The sequence below is a fragment of the Leucoraja erinacea genome, chromosome 1 (assembly GCF_028641065.1).
Source record: "Leucoraja erinacea ecotype New England chromosome 1, Leri_hhj_1, whole genome shotgun sequence".
Lineage (NCBI taxonomy): Eukaryota > Metazoa > Chordata > Chondrichthyes > Rajiformes > Rajidae > Leucoraja > Leucoraja erinaceus.
In genome coordinates this window covers 112103927-112124696 of record NC_073377.1, presented here as the reverse complement: position 1 = coordinate 112124696, position 20770 = coordinate 112103927, and the positions used below count along the sequence as shown (strand labels likewise).

Genomic DNA, 20770 nt, shown 5'->3' with positions numbered 1-20770 from the left:
ACAGCACACATTTCTGATAGTTAAAATTTCTCTAATAGCCTTAGGAACTTAGAAATGGATGCATTTGCAGACGTTTGAGCAATTCAATTTAAAATGGATTTATTGCAAGCAAGTAAACAACATCATCAGGCTGCAAAGTCCAACTGATTTTGTAACTTTCCAAAACAGTGCAAAATCATCTGCTAATGAAATTACTATATATCAGCGGTTGCAAAAAATCCAATAATGTTTCGTTGAAATGCTGCAAAGCAAACCAGCTTGGTTCAGAACGTCCTCAGAGTTCGGGTGGAATTAGTATAACTCACCATGGCAATTAATTCAGTCAATGGTGAGGTGTGACCAGTTGCATAAACAGGCCCAATTTCTGGCAATCTTTATAAAATTAGCTCAAAAGATTGTGAAAACTCAGCATGCACTGCATGTAATTAATCAGAATCAAATTAACACTCGAGACTGATCTTTTGCATATTTTTTTGTTTTGGATTTTGGGCTATAAATCCTACAAAACTGATGAAAAACCCTTGGCTATTTTTTTTCACACCGAAGTTAGTGGTTATATGGAGCAAGCTGTGTGGCTCTATGAATAGAGATGGGGAGTAATTTATTTCGCTAGAGGGTGGTAAATCTATGGAATTCATTGCTACAGACAGCTGTGGAGGCCAAGTCATAGGTATTTTTAAAGCATAGATTGATAAATTCTAGATTAGTATAGGTGTCAAAGATTACGGGGAGAAAGCAAGAGAATAGGAAGGGGAGATGAGAGGGAAAAATAGATAAGACGTGATCAAATGGGAGAATGGACACGATGGGCCAAATGGCCTAATTCTGCCCCCATGTTTTATGGTCTAGTGAGTCAGAATGAAATTAGAGAGATTGAATGCAGAATCAGTAGTCTGGTCTCCACTACAATACAAATGCAGCATCAGACGCTATCTCCTCTTCCCAGCACTGTGACACCATTGCCCTCCAGTGGTCCATTCCCACTCTGTTCCTGAACAAGATCCCCTCTGCAAACCAACAAATCTCTTTTCCAACCAACCTTCGGGAAATGCTTGACTTAAATATTTTACCCGGACAGGAAATTGTGCATTTAACCGACAACGAATTGCCCCAAGATAAACATAGTTTTCAATAGTGCCTCTTGAAAAGGAAGCATTCATGCCAGACGTGGCCTTAGAGGAACTGCTGAGCATCAAGACTATTACATTTTGTTAATTGGAGCATTTGTGATCCCCGAATGTTGTAAACTGTGCGAGGTGTGACAAAATATTACACTGCAATTCGATAAGAGGACAGAAATGCGTGTAAGATTCAACCCTGCAATTCCACTCATTCAAATTCTCTTGCAATGTGTTGCTATTAAACCCGTCCATTTACTTTAACAATGTTATTATCCTGGTGTTTACTTAAGCCACCTTCAATTTAAGATCCTATTCCATTTGGGTAGCTTACAACCTAACGGTATGAACATTGAATTCTTCAATTTTATGGATCAAACAAACAATCAACCCCATTTTTAAATTTCCCTGTTCCTCCCCCACCCCCCACCCTTTCCTGTGCCCCACATCCATTTCTCCCCTTCCCCATCTACCACCTTTCCTTATGGCTTCAGCATTTGCACCTTCCCTATACTTATCTCACACCTTTTGGCTTTTCATCTCTGACCTTTGTCCATCTATCTGCCAATCAAAAACCACTCACCCTCCTTCACCTGTATCAACCTATCACTCACCAAGCTTTGTCCTGCCCCTCCCAGCGTTCTCCTCTCCTCCCCCAACAACTCTGACCAACTTCTACAGATGCACTGTAGAATGCATTTTACAGGATGGTTTGGGAACAGCTCCATCCAAGACCGCAAGAAATTGCAGAGAATTGTGGACGCAGCCCAGACCATCACACAAACCAACCTTTCCTCCATTGACTCCATCCACACCTCACGGTGCATCGGCAATGCTACCAACATGATCAGGGATGAATCACGCCCAGTCACATCCTCTTCTCCCCTCTCCCATCAGGCAAGAGGTACAGAAATGTGAAAACGCACATCTCCAGGTATGGGGATAGTTTCTTCTCAGCTGTCATCAGGCAACTGAACCATCCTATCAACAATGAGAGAGCAGTCCTGAGCTACTATCTACCTCAGTGGAGACCCTCAGACTATCTTTAATTGGACTTTACTGGACTTTATCTTGCACTAAACGTTATCCCCTTTATCCTGTATCTGTACACTGCAGATGGCTCATTTGTAATCATGTATTGTCTTTCCACTGACTGGTTAGCTTTTCACTGTACCTCAGTACACGTGTCAGTAAATGGAACTAAACTAAAACCCACCACAATCAGCCTGAAGAAGAGCCCTGACCCAAAAGGTCAGTTCTCCATGTTGTCCAGAAATGCTGCCTGACCCGCTGGGACACTCCAGCATTTTGTGTCTCCAATGTAAGCACTTGTTTGGAGTCAGTGCACGGGCTTGTGTGTTGAGGTACATTTGTGACTTTGATGTTTCCTTGGATACATCCCACATAAGTCAAAAAACCGAATCCTCTGAAAAAAGTTGGAGAGTATAGAATACTGTGCGCACCAGAAATTGCGAGTTGTTGTAACACGTAAAGTTGGCAAAGTTACAGAAATTAATTAGGAAAGTCAATAGAATAACAATCTTTATTGCAAAGGGAGACACAAGGAACTGCAGATGTTAACCATATAACAATTACAGCACGGAAACAGGCCATCTCGGCCCTACAAGTCCGTGCCGAACAACCTTTTTCCCTTAGTCCCACCTGCCTGCACTCATACCATAACCCTCCATTCCCTTCTCACCCATATGCCTATCCAATTTATTTTTAAATGATACCAACGAACCTGCCGCCACCACTTCCACTGGAAGCTCATTCCACACCGCTACCACTCTCTGAGTAAAGAAGTTCCCCCTCATGTTACCCCTAAACTTCTGTCCCTTCATTCTGAAGTCATGTCCTCTTGTTTGAATCTTCCCTATTCTCAAAGGGAAAAGCTTGTCCACATCAACTCTGTCTATCCCTCTCATCATTTTAAAGACCTCTATCAAGTCCCCCCTTAACCTTCTGCGCTCCAGAGAATAAAGACCGAACTTATTCAACCTATCTCTGTTGATTTACAAAACAAAATAACAAAATGCTTGAGCTACCAAACGGATCAGGCAGCATCTCTGGGATACATGGATAGGCAACGTTCCAAGTTGCGAACCTTCTTCAGAGTCCGAGTTACTCCAGTACTTTATGTTTTATTTTATTGCCGAGGGGTTGGCATGTAAACAGTAAGGAAGACCTAGCCCAACCATACAGGGTCTTGGTACACCTAGAGAGCTGCATCCAGTTTAAGATCTCCTATTTAATCCAATCTTTGCATTGGAGGCAACTGTAATGTTCCCAGAGCACATGCAAAGCCAAACATTGTTTAGTTTAGTTCAGAGATACAGGCAGCATGGTGGCACAGCAGTAGAGTTGCTGCCTTCCAACGGCAGAGATGCCAGTTCGATCCCGACTATGGGTACAGTCTGTACGGAGTTTGTAAGTTTTCCCTGTGACCATGTGGGTTTTCCCCGAGATCATAAGGTCATTAATAATAGGAGCAGAAATAGGCCATTCAGCCCATCGTCTGCCATTCAATCATGGCATAGATCAGCCTCCTAATCCAAGATATAATTTCCCTCCTAATCCATTCTCCTGGCTTCTCCCCAAAGCCCCTGACACACTTACTAATCAAGAATCTATCTATCTCTGCCTTAAATATATCCATTGACGTAGCGTCCACAGCCTTCTGTGGCAAAGAATTCCACATATTCACCACCTTCTAAATAAATTCCTCTTCATCTCCTTCCTAAAGGAACATCCTTTAATTCTGAGGCTATGACCTCTAGTCCTTGACTCCCCCACTAGTGGAAACATCCTCTCCACATCCACTCTAAGTAAGTAAGTAAGTTTATTGGCCAAGTATTCACATACAAGGAATTTGCCTTGGTGCAATCATTTGCCTTAGAAAGACTCTATCCAAGCCTTTCACTATTCAGTAAGTTTCAATGAGATCCCCCTCATCCTTCTAAACCCCAGCGAGTACAGGCCCAGTGTCGACAAACACTTCAGTACCGTCGAGATCTTCGGTTTCCTCCCAAACTCCAAAGACATACGTAGGTTAATTGGCTTGGTATAAAATGTAAAATTGTCCCTAGTGTGTGTGGGTTAGTGTTAGTGTATAGCTGGTCGATACGGACACGGTTGGCTGAAGTGCCTGTTTCATCACTGTATGTCTAAACTAATAATAATAATAATAATAATAATAATTTTTATTTATATAGCACTTTTAAACAAAATCACTTTGAACCAAAGTGCTTTACAGAGATTGATCAAATTAATTGAATAGATTAAATGTCAATAAATTCATACAAAATTAAAAAAAAAGAAAAAGAAAAAAAGGAAAAAGACACAGAACTGTACACTATAGAAATCAACAAGAAACGTCCCCCCACAGCAGAATTCACTGTGAGGGAAGGCACTGAAAATATCCAGTTCTCCTCCTCATAGTCCACCCGAGGTCGGGGTCTATATGTGGCCTCCTCAGCCAACTCGATGTTCTCAGGCCCTCTGCCGTGAAGCTGGATCATCGGCGTCGGGTGAACATCCTTCAGCGGCCTGGACTGAAGCGGCCGCTTCCTCCCTGAAGACTGCAATGTCCAAAGTTCTCAGGCCACGCTGGCCGGACCTCTGACACTGGCGATCTCGGATCCCAGGCTCCGCGGTGTTGTAAATCCAGTGCCGCCCGCCTCGCGGCTGGACGCTCTGTAGCCGCAGCTCAACGATGTCGCAGTCGGCGGTCACAGTGCCCCGGAGCTTACCGCAAGACGACCCGGTAAGGCATCGCCCGCTCCATGTTGGTGTCCCAGCATCTGCACCACCGGCGAAGCTGCAGTCCCGGCAGGAAACGCCGCTCCAGCGCTGCTCCAGCTCGATGGTAGGCCGCACAGAGAGGACGAAGATGCGGTTCGGAACTAAACTAAATATAGTGTGGAAACAGGCGCTTGAGCCCATCAAGTCCACGCCAGACAATGGTCCCCCATATGCTAGTTTCACCCTACAAACTAGGGACAATTTACAGAAGCCATATATGATACCATATGATGTTAAAATAATCAACCCTGCCTGAATGAGATCCATATCACTCCATTTTCTAGATATCCATGTGCCTATCTAAAGACTCTTAAATGCCATGATTGTATCTGCTTCCACCATGGTTCCATGCACCCAACACTCTGTGGAAAATAACTTGCCCCGCACATCTCCTTTAGAACCTGCCCCCGTCACAGTAAGCTATGCCCACTAGTCCTTGACATTACTATTCTGAGAAAAGTGCTCTGACTGTCGATCTTATCTGTCTGTGCCTCTTGAAATTTTCTATACATCCATCAGAATGATAACGGAACCGAGATGTATTTACAAATCTGGTTGGTGTTCAAGTTGTATGGAAACATACAAGACAGAGTGGTGGAGTAACTCAACAGGTCAGGCAGCCTCTCTAGAGAGCATGGATAGGTGACGTGTTTAATGCAACCACTATGTTGGTGCTGTTCAGGTTAGTTGATGGAATACCATTGTGGGTGGTACTTTGTTCTGGATGGTGTCAAGTTACTGAGTACTGCTGTAGCTACATCCATCCACGTGAGTGGACAATATTACATTGCTTTCCTTCCTCGTGCCTTTTAGTTTAGTTAGGTTTAGTGTAGAGATATGGCCCAGAATCAAGCCCTTCAGCTCGCCAACTAGTGATCCCTGCTCACTAACCCCATCCTACGCACATTAGGGACAATTTACAATTTTTACAGGAGCCGAATAACCTATAAGCCCATACAACTGAATCAAGGGATATGGGGAGAAAGCAGGAACGGGGTACTGATTTTGGATGATCAGCCATGATCATATTGAATGGCGGTGCTGGCCTACTGCACCTATTGTCCATGTTTTTATGTTTCTATCTTTGGAGTGTGGGAGGAAACCGGTGCACCCAGAGAAATCCCACCCAGTTCACAGAGAGAATGTACAAACTCTGTGCAGACAGTACCCATTGTCAGGGTCGAACCCGTGTCACTGGCGCTGTAAACCAACAACTCTACCGCTACGCCATCGTGCCGCCTTGAAGTTACAGAAAGGAAGTTTAGTTTAGTTGTGTTTAGTTTAGTTTGTTTAGTTTAGTTTAGTTTAGTTTAGTTTAGTTTAGTTTAGTAAATCAGCATGGTATAGTTTAGTGAATCAGCATGGAAATAGGCTCTTCGGTCCACCGAGTCCATGCCAGAGAATGATCACCCATAGATAGACACAAAACGCTGGAGTAACTCAGCGGGTCAGGCAGCATATCTGGAGAAAAAGGATGGGTAACATTTCGGGTTGGAACCTTTTTTCAGACCCCATATACTAGTCACCCATATTACCCATGAACTAGTCACGCACGATCACCCATATACTAGTTCTACCCTGCACACCAGGATCAATTTACAGAGGTCAATCAACCTACAAATCTGCACGTCTTTGGGATGTGGGAGCACCCAGAGGAAATGTACAGGGAGAATGTACAGGAAATGTACAGGGAGAATGTACAAACCCCATGCAGACAGCAACTGCAGTCGGGATCGAATCCAGGTCTCTGGCGCAGTGAGACAACAACTCTATAGCTTTGTCTCCATGCCGCCCCAATAGGTTATAGATAGGTGAACTACTCAATGCTGAATATTCACAGTCTAATTTTTTCTTGTAGCCACAGACCTATTGTTGTTTGAAGAAGGGTCTCGACCCAAAACGTCACCCATTCCTTCTCGACAGAGATTCTGCCTGTCCCGCTGAGTTACTCCAGTATTTTGTGTCTATATTTGGTTGAAACCAGCATCTGCAGTTCCTTCATACACCCAATCTTGTTTGACTGGTTGCATTCTGGTCGATTGTGAACCCCAATTTATTGATGACAAAGTTGAATGACAGGTTTTATGCACAAAAGTTGCACAGAAATCTACGAACAGGTGAGGTCAATTTTACCACCGCCGGTGGGCGGCGCGACTCTCGTCAGCAGCGGCCTCTGCAGTCTGTCCGCGGTTTATTATTCTTTGTCTGTGTTTTAATGTAGTTTTTGTTATTTTTTGTTGGGGTGTGTGTGTGTGGGGGGGGGGGGGGGGGGGGGGAAACTTTTTAAATCTCTCTCTGCACTGGAGACCCGACCTTTTTCGTCGGGTTTCCGTTGTCGTTGGGGCCGCAACGAGGAGCGGCCTCCAACAGGAAGAAGCCGGGGACTCTGGTGCTACGACTCACCGTCGCCGTCGCGGGGCTGGCCGAGTCCGGAGCGGGTGGAGCGGTGGAGGAGCGCTGCTGCTGCTGCTGCTGCTGCTGCTGCTGCTGCTGCTACCGGAGAGTCGGAGGCTCCAACGGCAGGTCTGTGGACGGTGGCACCGGGAGCCCGCGGGTCCCTGGAGGGAGACCGCTTTTCAGGGCTCTCGCAACGGCGACTTCCCCCGCCCGAGTTGCGGGGTTGAAGAGCTCCTGGAGCGGGGCCTACATCACTGCCCCGCGCGGCTTGGAATGGCCTCGGGACTATGCGAGCGCACGCCGGGGGCTCTAACAGCAAGACCCGGTGTGCGACCTTGCACCACCCGGCGTGGCTTTAATGGCCGCGGGACAATTGCCATCGCCAGCCGGGGGCTTTGACTTTGACTCTGACATCGTGGGGGGGGGGGAGAGTGCAGTGGAGAGATAAATGTTTTTGGCCTTCCATCACAATGATGTGATGGATGTTTATGTAAATTATGTTGTGTTGTTGTGTCTTGGGTCTATTTGTTTGTAATGTATGGCTGCAGAAACGGCATTTCGTTTGGACCTCAAGGGGTCCAAATGACAATTAAATGTATCTTGTATCTTGTATCTTGTATGTTGATATTTTTAGAAAGAAATCCATAATCCCACTGCACAAGTAATGTTAAAGTACTGGTAAATAAATCAAATGAACGCAATTGAATTATTTTCTCCATTAGGTTTCTACGCGGCATGCAAATACAGCATGTAATTAGGAAGCCAAATGGAAGATTGGCCTTTATTATGACAAGAGAAATGAAAAAGAGAGCATAGTGGCACAGCTGGTGGAACTGCTGCCTCGTAGCTCAGAGGCCTGGGTTTGATCCTGACCTTTAGACTTTAGAAATACAGTGTGGAAACAGGCCCCTTTGGCCCACCCAGTCCACACTGAGGTTTCCCCACAGCCACCAACACGCAAGAGAAAATGATCCAATTTTGTCACACCTCTCGTTATAGCTCATACCCTCTAATCCAGGGATCCTTCTGGTAAAACTTGACTTCACTTTCTCCATAGCCTCCACACCCTTTCTGTAATGGGGTGATTGACAATGCACACAATACTCCAAATGTGGCCTAACCAAACTTTTATAAAGTCGCAACATGACTTCTTGACTGCTGTGCGCAATGCCCCTCCTGATGAAGGCAAGCATATTATCTGGAGTCTTGTGCAAAATACAAAGTGCTGGAGGCACTCAGCATGTCAGGCAACATTAGTGAAGGGAATGAAGAAGATTCGCCACCCGAAATGCCACTTGTCCATTCGCTCTGCAGATGTTGCCTGGCCCGATGAGTTCCTCCAGTACTTGGTACTTTGCCTTTCCTAAAATCCATGTAGACAAAATTCACTGTACTCGTTTATCGATTTCCTTCGTCACCTCCTCAGCGAACTTAAATCAAATTTGTAAGACATGACATGCCCGGGCAAAGCCATGCTGGCTGTTCCTAATTAGTCCAATCTCTTCCTTTCTACAATTCCATTATCATGCCCTGTGGGCTCTCACTGCACTGCACCATGTTGATTAAGGGAAGTTCAGCTAATGTTTCATAATGTGTGCTACAGAGACCATTACTGTACATTAAAGCTATGTTCATTACTATCTGCACCTTCCATTCAAATTAACCGTAAGAGCTTTCCGACACGGCTAATCTGCACTTGACCCTATGTTGAGCCTTTTGGGCTCTTCTTTTTTCAGTTTGCCATTATTTATTCATCCTGCCTTCTCTTGCATCCTACAGGTCCCTGCAGGATCTCTCAAAGCAAACAGACATCCCTTACGGCACAGTGATGGAGTCGGCTGTGTATGAGCATGTCCGAGTGAAAGGAATGAACCCCTTTGAGAGAGATAACATGTACGCCCAAATGTGGAGGATGATCAACAGAAGCAACGGGACCGAAACCTCGGTGAAGGATTCTCAGGAAGGCATTGAGAGGGTATGGAGCATTTCACTCTTGTCTTTATACCAGCTGTCTGTCTCTCTCCTAAACATTACGCAACACGGCACGATGGTGCAGCAGTAGAGTTGCTGTCTTATAGCACCCGAGACCCGGGTTTGATCCTGACTATGGGTGCTCTCTGTACAGAGTTTGAACATTCTCCCCGCATGGGTTAACGTCCAATGAAGTCCAATAAAGTCCGATTAAAGATAGTTCAAAGGTCTCCAATGGGATAGATGGGAGGTCAGGACCACTGTCTGTGTTGATGATGGAATGGTTTATAGGATTTGGTTAGGCTGCATTTTAAGTATTGCATGCAGATCTGGTCACTACATTCCAGGAAGATGTGGAGGTTTTGTAGAGAGTGCAGAAGAGGTTTACCAGAATTATGCCTGGATTAGAGGGAATTTGCTATCAGGTTAGACAGACTGGATTGTTTTCTCTGCAGGTTTGGAGGTTGAGGGCAGACCTTTCAAGGTTTCAAGGTTTCAACGTCAGTTCATTGTCACGTGTACCAGTTAAGGTACAGTGAAATTTGAGTTGCCATACAGCCGTCCTAAGTGAAAAGCAACAAGACACACAACCACATAAAATAAAAGTTAACATAAAAGTTAACAGTGGATTCCACGTTCCTCACTGTGATGGAAGGCAATAAACTTCAATCTTCTTCCTCTTTGTTCTCCCGCGGTCGGAGCAGTCAAACCATCCGCAGTCAGAGCAATCAAAGCTCCCGCAGCTGACGATCGAAGCTCCCGCATCGGGGCGGTTGAAACTATCTCTGCGGCATGGAGCTCCCGAGTCGGCCTCTTCTTACCAGAGACTGCGGGCTTCATGATGGTGAAGTCCACAGGTCCCGCGGTTGGAGCTTCCATCCCCGGCAAAGGGATCGCAAGCTCCACAATGTTAAAGTCGCGCAGACTCCCGCGGGCGGCTTGGAGTGCCGGGTCGGTCTCCAGGAAAGGCCGCCAACCCCACAATGTTAGCCGCAGTGGGGACGGAGATACGATACGGGAAAAAAATGGCATCTCTGTTGAGGTAAGAGATTGAAAAAAGGTTTCCTCCACCCCTCCCCGGTAATTTCCCTTGCAACCACATGAAATGCTACACTTGTCACTTTACCTCCCCCCTCGACTCCATCCAAGGACCCAAGCAATCTTTATAGGTGAGGCAGAGGTTCACCTGCACAACCTCCAACCACCAACTGCATCCGCTGTTCTAGCTGTCAACTTCTCTACATCGGTGAGACCAAGCGCAGGCTTGGCGATCGCTTCACCCAACATCTCCATTCAGTTCGCAATAACCAACCAGATCTCCCGATGGCTCAGTGCTTCATCTCCCCCTCCTATTATGAATTTCAGGTAGTCCTTGCTTTCTCCCTCCTTCCCCTCCCCTTCCCAGCTCTCCCACGGGCCTACTGTCTCCGCCTCTTCCTTTCTTTTTCCCGCCGTCCCCCCCCCCCCCCCCCCCCCCCGACATCAGTCTGAAGAAGGGTCTCGACCCGAAATGTCGCCTATTCCTTCTCTCCATAGATGCTGCCTCACCCGCTGAGTTTCTCCAGCATTTTTGTCTACAGGCAAATGATATCAGTTTTACAGCTTCAGGTTTGGCATGGACATTGTGGGCTGAAGGGCCTGTTCCTGTGCTGACTTGTTCTATAGAGTTTCTATGTTCAGGAGTGGATTGGATTGGCATGTGCTAGTGAATGAGCATGAGTGAGAGACTGAAAATTGAGGGACTGAAAACAAATGTTCCTACTTTGAGCCGCAGTTACATTATTTTAAATGTTTGCTAGTTTCCCTCTGCTGCATCTTATTTCAATTCATTTAGTCCTTCATGAAAATGTCAAATAGCGTGAGAGCAGGCCCATTGTCCCACTATTTCATGTTGACCATCATGTAATAGCATTGGTATTGGTTTATTATTGTCACGCCTACCGAGATACAGTGAAAAGCTTAGTTTGCGAGCTATCCAGTCAAATCATGCACAATCATATGCATGAGTACAGTTAAGCCATACATAAGAGCAGGTAGTACAACAAGATAAACAAGCAGGTAGTGCTGCAAGAATGTGCTATTTTAGTTACATAGAAGAAGTCCAAAGACCGTGATTTGCGGCGGCACGGTGGCACAGCGGAGCGAAGAGTTGCTGCCTTCCAACGCTAGAGATTAAGGTTCAACCTTGACTGCGGGTGCTGTCTACGTGGAGATTATACATTCTCCCCGTGACTGCATGGGTTTTCTCCAGGTGATCTGGTTTCCCTCCAAAGACATAGTTTTGTCAGTTAATTGACTTCGGTAAGTTGTAAAAATTGTCCCTCATGTATGCAGGTTAGTGTACAGGGTCATCCAGGGACTTGGTGGGCTGAATCCAGGGACTTGGTGGGCTGAAGGGCCTGTTTCTGCGCTGTATTTCTTCAAGTCCAAAAGAAAAGGTAGTTTGGAAGATCAGGACTATACCCTACCTTGCAGAAGGACAATTTGATAGGCTGATAATTGAGGTTGGTATCGTTTAGTTGAGTTTATGGTCAGGTGTACAAAGGTACAGTGAAAACCTTTTCTTGTTGCATGCTATCCAGTCTGTGGAAAGACTATACATGATTACAATCGAGACATCCTCAGTGTACATACATGATAAACGGAATAGCGTTTAGTGCAAGATAAATTCCAGTAAAGTACAATTAAAAATAGTCCAAGGGTCTCCAATGAGGTAGATCGGAGATCAGGTACTCTCTAGTTGGTGATAGCATTAATCCTGGCAAAATTGGAGAGGCTAAGACTTTAAAATGGGATAAAAGCTTCAGGGCTGCTGGGAGATTTGATCAATTTGAAATTGCTCTCTGCAGAGTTGGGACAAGCTGAGGAGTAGTGCCAGTGTGTCTAGAGCACAGATACAAGTTGTAAGAAAAGAATAAGAACATCTGCAGATCCTGTCAATTAGGTGTGACATGCATAGAATGGATTGGATGGCTGCAAACCAGACATACATCTTGTAAATAATTGTAAATAATGTTGCAGAGTTCTACTTTGCCAAGTGTTGATTGGATGAGGTATTGAGCCTTGTCTGGGTTTCTTGAAGACCAGAATAAATGTTTCTAAGTTGGCTTCCTTGAGAAGTCCTGTTTGAATACAATGTATTGAGCTGCTGTATTATTGGGTTAGGGAAATGTCTGTTATGTGTGGGGTTAATCGATATCTGTAATTGGATTGTTGTTGTTCGGCTCCTCGAGATCCAAGAACCTATAAAAGTCCGCTACCATGAGGTCCCGCGTCGATCTTCTGGTAGAGCGCTTGGGACTGCGTGACCTTCTGAAGTGTCTCTGTTTGAGCGAGGCCTAGAGCGCTTGATCAGGCAGATACGAGGATCGGACCCGCGGTGGGATAGGTACAGTAGTTGAACTGTAATTGTGCTTTGTTAAAATAAAGATTAGTTGATCAAGTGCTTGATTCAGTGTTTTTTTGACTGAAACTAGACTGGGGGGAAGCTTAGAAATGAGCAATTTACATAGGGGGCTCGTCCAGGATCTCAAAAGACCTCCAAATACAAGTTTGCGATCTAGGGTGTTGATCAGTTTCGATCGCGAGTGCAGAAATCAGGCCCACGGTGCAGTTTTCGCATTGATTTTCGGCACTTCGTTAGACAGAGCAGATCGATCATTGAGAAAGGGTTTAATCGAGATCTTTAGAACAGAGTCTAGCGCTCCTTTGGGCCCATAAAACAAGGGTGAGTTACAGGCCCTTTCCTGGGTTAGAGGCCCAAAACTTTGGTCGTAGTTGGCAGACTGCAGCTGCTTTAACGAGAGCCAAACACGCTTCATCGGGCAAGGAGGGGCCCAGGGTTAGATTTGATATCCAATTGGTGGGGTATTGAAATACAGGTCTGACCTATGTATCGATCGGATCTTTGCCGGGTGCACAAATTGAAAAGGTGCGCTCTGAAATTCAGCATCGATAACTCACAGCGCGAAGCAGCTTAGCACTGAATCCTCGGTGCCTAGCAGAGAGAAGTGTCTGCGTGAAGGTATCTGAGTCTCTCCCTGGTGTGACAGACGAGGAACCTGGTAAAGGTACTGGGCTTGGGTGGACAGAGTATAGATTGGCCGGAATACTCCAGTCCATTCAAGAATTCAACTGACCAATTTTTGTTTGATTTGAGTGCCTGCGTAGTACAAGAGATACGCACTAAAATTAGGAGTCCGAGTTCAAGTCTATATTTGCAAAGCCAAATTTCCAAATATTGAATTTCATATTGAAGTTCTGCCAGTAAGTTTGGAATTCAAATTCCTGTATATAGATCTTCGTAGTAGGTGCATGTCCCTGATCGATTCTGAATAGCAGCTGATCAACAGTGAATAATAACCCTCTGATCAATTATTAACTAGTACCTGATAGGGAAGAGTACCTGAGAGCCGGGAACCTGTTTACTTGATGAAAAGTGATCCGAATAGCAAAGGGTACCCTTAATTCTGTCGAACTTAGAGAGGATGGATAGAGGTCCCCCTACAGATGTCCAGTCTTAGCAGAGAGATAGTAACATTCAGGAGGAAAAGTAGTCATTTACGGAGTAGTACCCCTCAGCAAAGAGTAAACTAGGAAGGGGAAAATCTTCGGTATCAGAGGGAGAGGTTCACTGCGTGATAACAACGTGATGCAGTATCGAGATCGAGTGTTCGTGAACTGTGCGCTAGTGCCTTAAATCATTTTGTAAATTGTAAAAATCTAGCTTTTCATATTGTCATAGGATCCAGATTTTGTAAATATTCTGTGTATGTAAATAAACTTAGAGTATGTTAAGATTTAGAAAGTTAAGATTTAGATTGTGTTAAGTCCACGGACCGTCATTTGTGTTGCTGCGTGTGTGATTGCTTATGGATTTAGATACTTGAAGTAAGAGTGTGTTTGAGTTAAATATTTGTATTTATTTATGATCGTATTTTGAAAATCTGAATCGGGGTGGTTCGATTAGAGGTTGGACTCTTTCGATCGCTGCGTTGGGGGAGGAGTCATCCTGCTGACCGATTGCTCCACAAGGAGGATTTCTTAGAGCGCGTGATTTATACTAAACAAATGTTTGTGGTTTATTTAGGAGTGTGGTTGTGCCTGATAGTGATAGGTAGCGTGTTATCCTGCTTGTGGACTGTGTTACTTGCGTGTCTGAATATCATTTTTGGATGTTTTGAGTGAGGATTAAATGAGCGCGAGAATGTGTTTGATTGTGCTTGGGTGTGTTGGATTGTTCCCTGGAATACTCTGATCCTTGAGTGACTGGGGATTGAGAAAGTTCCAAGGTTGAAAGGGTGTGTTGGGAAATAGGAGAAAAATTTGAAACAGAGAGTAGAATTGGTGGAGCAAAGGAGTAACGAGTTGCAAGGCTGCGATCGCTTTGAACCATTAGACATTGTCTAGGAGCAGTCTTGGCAAATTTAGGGATCAAAAGGAAGGATTTAAGGATTCTGTTTCAGGTGTTCGGAAGCATGGGGAATAATGTAGATCGAGATGTAACAGAAGAGGAAAAGAGCCCATTGCAACTAGTGTGTAACTAGTTACAGTTTAAGGATAAGGGGGAAATCTTTTAGGACCGAGATGAGGAAAACTTTTTTCACACAGAGAGTGGTGAATCACTGGAATTCTCTGCCGCAGAAGGTAGTTGAGGCTTGTTCATTGGCTATATTTAAGAGGGAGTTAGATGTGGCCCTTGTGGCTAAAGGGATCAGGGGGTATGGAGAGAAGGCAGGAACAGGATACTGATTTGGATGATCAGCCATGATCATATTGAATGGCGGTGCAGGCTCGAAGGGCCGAATGGCCTACTCCTGCACCTATTTTCTATGTTTCTATGTAATGAGTTTCCTCACAAGGCAGAGAAATTAAGAAATTTATCAGGATCGTTAAATAAGAAATTAGGAAATAAGCTATGGTCACCGGGGGAATTAGAACAGTAAGAGGGATAAAATACATAGAACGGATCATTTGGCAGCATAGTAATAACGAAGGTGCACAATAATTAATAGGGTTATGGAGAAAATATTTCGAGGAACGAAAGGCGAATAAGGAGGTTAAGAGAATGGCTAGTTGGGGAAAAGCGATGGCTAAACTTGGATTAGAACTGAAAGAAAGTAAAGTAGATCGACCTCCAGGCAGTAGGAAGGACAGGAGTGAAGGTGAAGGGAAACACTCAGAACAAGAGAAAGGAGGATATCCTGGAAGAAAATGAGTCCCTGTAAAATTAAATATTAGGAATCCGATGGTTAGTTCTGACTTCGAGGGGGAAGGAGATGAGTATTTAGAAGAGCGGACAAATGTTAACGCCAGTGGAAGTTCGCAGCTTCCACCATGTTCCTCTTGCATTTCCCAGGCTTCACTAGCACCGTGTATGACTTGTGTCTGTAATAACTATTTTAGGTCTGCAGAATCTATACCAACTCCTGCAGATTCTACATCTGAACAGATTCTACCAACAGCAGATACTGAGGTACAAGATCCTTTGATCCTATCCACGCCATCATTGATAGATCGTCCAGATCTACCCGGAGTAGAAAGGAAAGGTTAACTCCGGTGTTTACAGAAAAGAATGGTATGTTAGCTATAGTGCAACTGCCAGAGTATTTCTGTGAGCCACAACCTAGTCAGATTACTGGAGTAGAAAGGAATGATTTATTTGGGCAGTATCGGGAAACCCCTAGCGAACACGAAGATTTATCTGAGGGCGAGACAGTGATTTTAGATAACGAGATAGATTTTGACGTAACCGAAAGCTTACACATTGAGCAGGTATCCCATAGGCAGTTACCAGTAAGGGAAGGAATAGGTACAGCGGATTCGGCCAGCGCAGTGAATATGAATAATCCCCATGCCACAGACGCCCATATGCCGCAGAAGCCCCAGGAAATAATGGCCGTACTAAACAGAATCCCCGATAGGAAGAAGTCACCTGCTGCCTTTATAGATTATTTACGAACCACAATGCATGTATATCATGCAGATTCCCGGGATTTGTGGGAGACCATACAACAGATAATTACTCCGGCTGAGAATACCAAATTTCTAGTAGCCCTAGGACACCCGACTTATGAAACATTGGCAAACACAATAATTGATGACAGTGCAAGAGAAGAAGCTGTTTTAACAGCCCTTGCAAAAACATTTCCAAAACCAGGCGATTTAAGTCGAGTTCTGGAAATAAAACCAGAGAAGGGTGAAGAAGCAGACAAATTTCTAGACGGTTTTTCAAAATTATATATGGACCAATCAGGTGATTTAGAATGGAACAAGTTCCCCTCAAAATATTGTGCTATCTTGTTGAATTGTCTCCCCACTAAATTAGCGGATTTAATTAAAACTGATAACGAACTGTTCTGAGAACCGAGCCAGTCAAATAGCAAGAGCTGTGAGATATTATTGGAAGGAAGGTAGCAACCAGGAAAATTATCCTGTAACTAGGAGAGAAAGTGAACTCACAGCCAAGGAAGAATTACCAAAATCTAACTTAACCATGGATTCCCAGAGTACCAGCAAATTACGGATTGGGGGTAATTAGGGGGACAGATAACTCAGATTATTATCACCACTGCACTTCCAATTTAGAACACATTCCAATGTAACCCAGGGGTAGAATAAGACCAAGCATGTTGCCTAATCAATACTATACTTGTGGGGGAATGGGGCATTGGAGTCGGGCCTGTCCAGCAATGGAGCGAGTGAGAGAGAGGGGTCAAAGAAGGGATTTCCAGGATTACGAAGAATTTAGACATCCTAGAGAATATAGACACATCCAAAATCCAAGGAATTATGGGAGATCCTTTAATTCAAGAGACTACTGGGACCCAAGAAACTAGAGAGAGAGATGGCCCGAATGTCAGGAACTAAGAAAGCCACACACCGTTCACTCAAGCGAAGCCATTTTCTCAGTCCTGACTCACCAACCCGCCCTGGAATTGTGAGCGTGGAGACATGACCCCCTACTCTAGAAACCCCTCAAGTAATTTACCAGAATGAACAAATTGGATGTACTATTGTAGTAAAAACTGACAATCACGTGGAACAAAATTATAAACCATCTTATGATTACCTAGAAAACCCCTTAGAACAAAGAAGATGGTAAATCAAGGAGCTTGTTACAACTGTACTCAATTAGGTAATTGGAGCAAGGAGTGCCCAGCGAGAAGGCAGAACGTGGCAGGGTTGAAGAAAAACCAAGGGGCGATAAAAAAAAGTAAGAAAAAGAACATCGTAGCTAATAATTGTAAATAATGTTGCAGAGTTCTACAGAGTGTTGATTGGATGAGGTATTGAGCCTTGTCTGGGTTTCTTGCAGATCAGGGTAAATGTTTCGAAGTTGGCTTCCTTGAGAAGTCCTGTTTGAATACAATGCATTGAGCTGCTGTATTACTGGGTTAGGGAAGTGTCTGTTATGTATGGGGTTGATTGATATCTATAATTGGATTGTTGAGAGACCACCCCCATGTGGTTCGGCCCCTCAAGGTTCCGGGACCTATAAAAGTCCGCTACCATGAGGTCCCGCGTCAATCTTCTGGGGAGCGCTTGGGACTGCGTGACCTTCTGCAGTGTCTCTGGTTGAGCGAGGCCTAGAGTGCTTGATCGGGCAGATCGGACCCGCGGTGGGATAGGTACAGTAGTTGAACTGTAATTGCGCTTTGTTAAAATAAAAATTAGTTGTTCCCTTGATTCTGTGTTTTTTGACTGAAACTAGACTGCGGGGGGAAGCTTACAATGAGCAATTTACAATAGGATGGTTCAGTTGCCTGATAACAGCTGGGAGGAAACTGTCGCTGAAACTGGCGGTGTGCGTTTTCACACCTCTGTACCTCTGGCCTGATGGGAGAGTAGAGAAGAGGGATTGGCCATGGTGAGAAAGGTACCTGGACTGTAATGGCTGTTTTCCCGAAGCAGCAAAGAGTGTGGATGGAATCGAAGGGGGAGGGGGGGGGGGGGAGCGGGAGGGGGAGGGCGAGGGGGAGGCTTGTCAGCAACTCTCTGCAATTTCTTGAGGTCTTGAGCAAACTGTTGCCAAACCAGGCTGTGAGGCATCCTGACAGGATGCTTTCTACCATGCACCTGTCAAAGTTGGTAAGAGTCATTGGGGATAAGTTTAGTTTCGTTGAAGAGTCAAGAATCAAAAGTGTTTTATTGCCATATGTCCCAAACAAAACAATGAAATTCCTACGTAGCATCAAAACAGAATATGTAAACACTGTACTCTGTAAACAATTTAATAAACAAAAACAGAGTTCAGTATATATATATATATATATATATATATATATATACGGCCAAACTGAGCAATCGGGGGAAAGGTTCCTTGGTCAGGGAGGTAACCAAGAATCCGATGGTCACTCTGACAGTGATCCAGAGTTCCTCTGTGAAGATGGGAGAAACTTCCAGAAGGACAATTATATCTGCAGCACTCCCCCAATCAGGCCATTATGGTAAAGCCACTCCTCAGTAAAAGGCACACAACAGCCCGCTTGGAGTTTGCCAAAAGGCACCTAAACAAGATTCTCTGGTCTGATGAAACTCTTTGGCCTAAATGCCAAGCGTCACATCTGGAGGAAACCAGGCACCGCTCATCACTTGGCCATTACCATACCTACGGTGAAGCATGGTGGTGGCAGCATCGTGCTGTGGGGATTTTTCAGCGATAGTAACTGGGAGACTAGTCAAGATCGAGGGAAAGATGAACGGAGCAAAATACAGAGAGATCCTTGATGAAAACCTGCTCCACAGCGTTCAGGACCTCTGGGGCGGAGGTTCACCTTCCAACAGGACAATGACCCTAAGCACACAGCCAAGACAACGCAGGAGTGGCTTCATGACAAGTCTGTGAATGTCCTTGAGTGGCCCCGCCAGAGCCCGGACTGGAACACAATCGAGTATCCCTGGAGGGACTTGAAAATAGCTGTGCATCAACGCACCCCATCAAACCTGACAGAGTTTGAGAGGATCTGCAGAGAAGAATGGGAGAAATTACCCAAATACAGGTGTGCCAAGCTTGTAGCGTCATACCCAAGAAGACTTGAGGCTGTAATCGCTGCCAAAGATGCCTCAACAAATTACTTTGCAAAAATTTTGAAACACCTGTTTTCACTTTTTATTATGGGGTATTGTGTGTAGATTGATGGTTAAAAAAAGAATTTAATCAATTTTAGAATAAAGGGGCTGTTGGGCGACATAATTGGCGAGTTAGAAGAGTTTGAAAAAATTATGTTGAAGGCCTCCTTCGACTATGTAGAAGACCTCCTTTGACCTCCTTCGGCTATGTTGACGACCAGCTTCGACTAGCTATGACTAACTTCTGGCAAATTGGAATTAGAATTAGTTTAGTTTAGAAATACAGTGTGGGCCTACGGAGTCCTCGTCGACCATGATCACCTCCAGAGATGCAGCCTAACCCGCTGAGTTACTCCAGCTTTTTGTGTCTATCACCTGTATACTAGTTCTATCCGAGACTCTTGGCCCTGCAACGGGCCTCTGCGGCCAGCTGCAGCTGGGACTGTAAAATGGCAGCAAAATGGTGCCTCTTGCATATGGACCAAGTGGGCTGTCCTGTACATTCTGTACTAACCGGGGATTGTTCTTATGTACGGGGATAGTCTTGTTGAGCTGTCTGCAAAATATATATTTTACTGTACCCAGTACACATGACAATAGAGAAGCCACCTTTGACTCTCTGGTAGTGCAAGAGGTGGTCCAAGGTTGTCGAGAAATTATTAGAATTGTGTGCATCGGTTCTTTTTCCCAAGGCAGCGGAGTCTAGACGGGACTAGCTTAGACGGGGCATCTTGGTCGCCATGGGCACCCTCCCATTACGCAAGAACCTACCTGACCTCCCGGTGGCTCAGCACTTCAACTCCCCCTCCCATTCCCAATCCGACCTCTCTGTCCTGGGTCTCCTCCATTGCCAGAGTGAGCAACACCGGAAATTGGAGGAACAGCACCTCATATTTCGCTTGGGGAGTCTGCATCCTGCGGGCATGAACATCGAATTCTCCCAATTTTGTTAGCCCTTTCTGTCTCCTCCCCTTCCTCAGCACTCGGGCTGTCTCCTCCCATCCCCCAGCCCTCGGGCTCTTCCTCCTCCTTTTTCCTTCCTTCTCCCCACCCACCCCCTATCAGTCTGAAGAAGGGTTTTGGCCCAAAACGTTACCTATTTCCTTCGCTCCATAGATGCTGCTGCACCTGCTGAGTTTCTCCAGCATTTTTGTGATCCGTTTTCCATGTTGTATGACTCTATGCTTAAATCAAACACATTATAAATTCTTACATTTTTGATACCCCTCGACAGAAATTGCAAAAGGGTTGAATTTAAACAGCAGATTTCACTGAACCTTTTTGGAAAAGGAAAATCAGAAACTCAGTGCCGCACCGATAATTTAGTCGTTTCACTTGTGGCTACGCCCATTATTTGCTCCCAGTTACTCAACTCCTCGGGCTCTCAACTTAACACATTTGCGGAATGA

The 20770-nt window shown here is 45.0% G+C and overlaps 1 protein-coding gene across 2 annotated transcripts in view; it reads left to right on the top strand.

Moving 5' to 3' along the window:
- grid2 (glutamate receptor, ionotropic, delta 2) overlaps positions 1-20770 on the top strand; it is a 938309-nt gene that overhangs the window by 828982 nt on the left and 88557 nt on the right. For both annotated transcript variants that reach the window (XM_055641544.1, XM_055641535.1), the window contains exon 13: positions 9099-9294. In XM_055641544.1, the coding sequence (XP_055497519.1) occupies positions 9099-9294 (196 nt within the window). The remainder of the gene's footprint in view (positions 1-9098; positions 9295-20770) is intronic.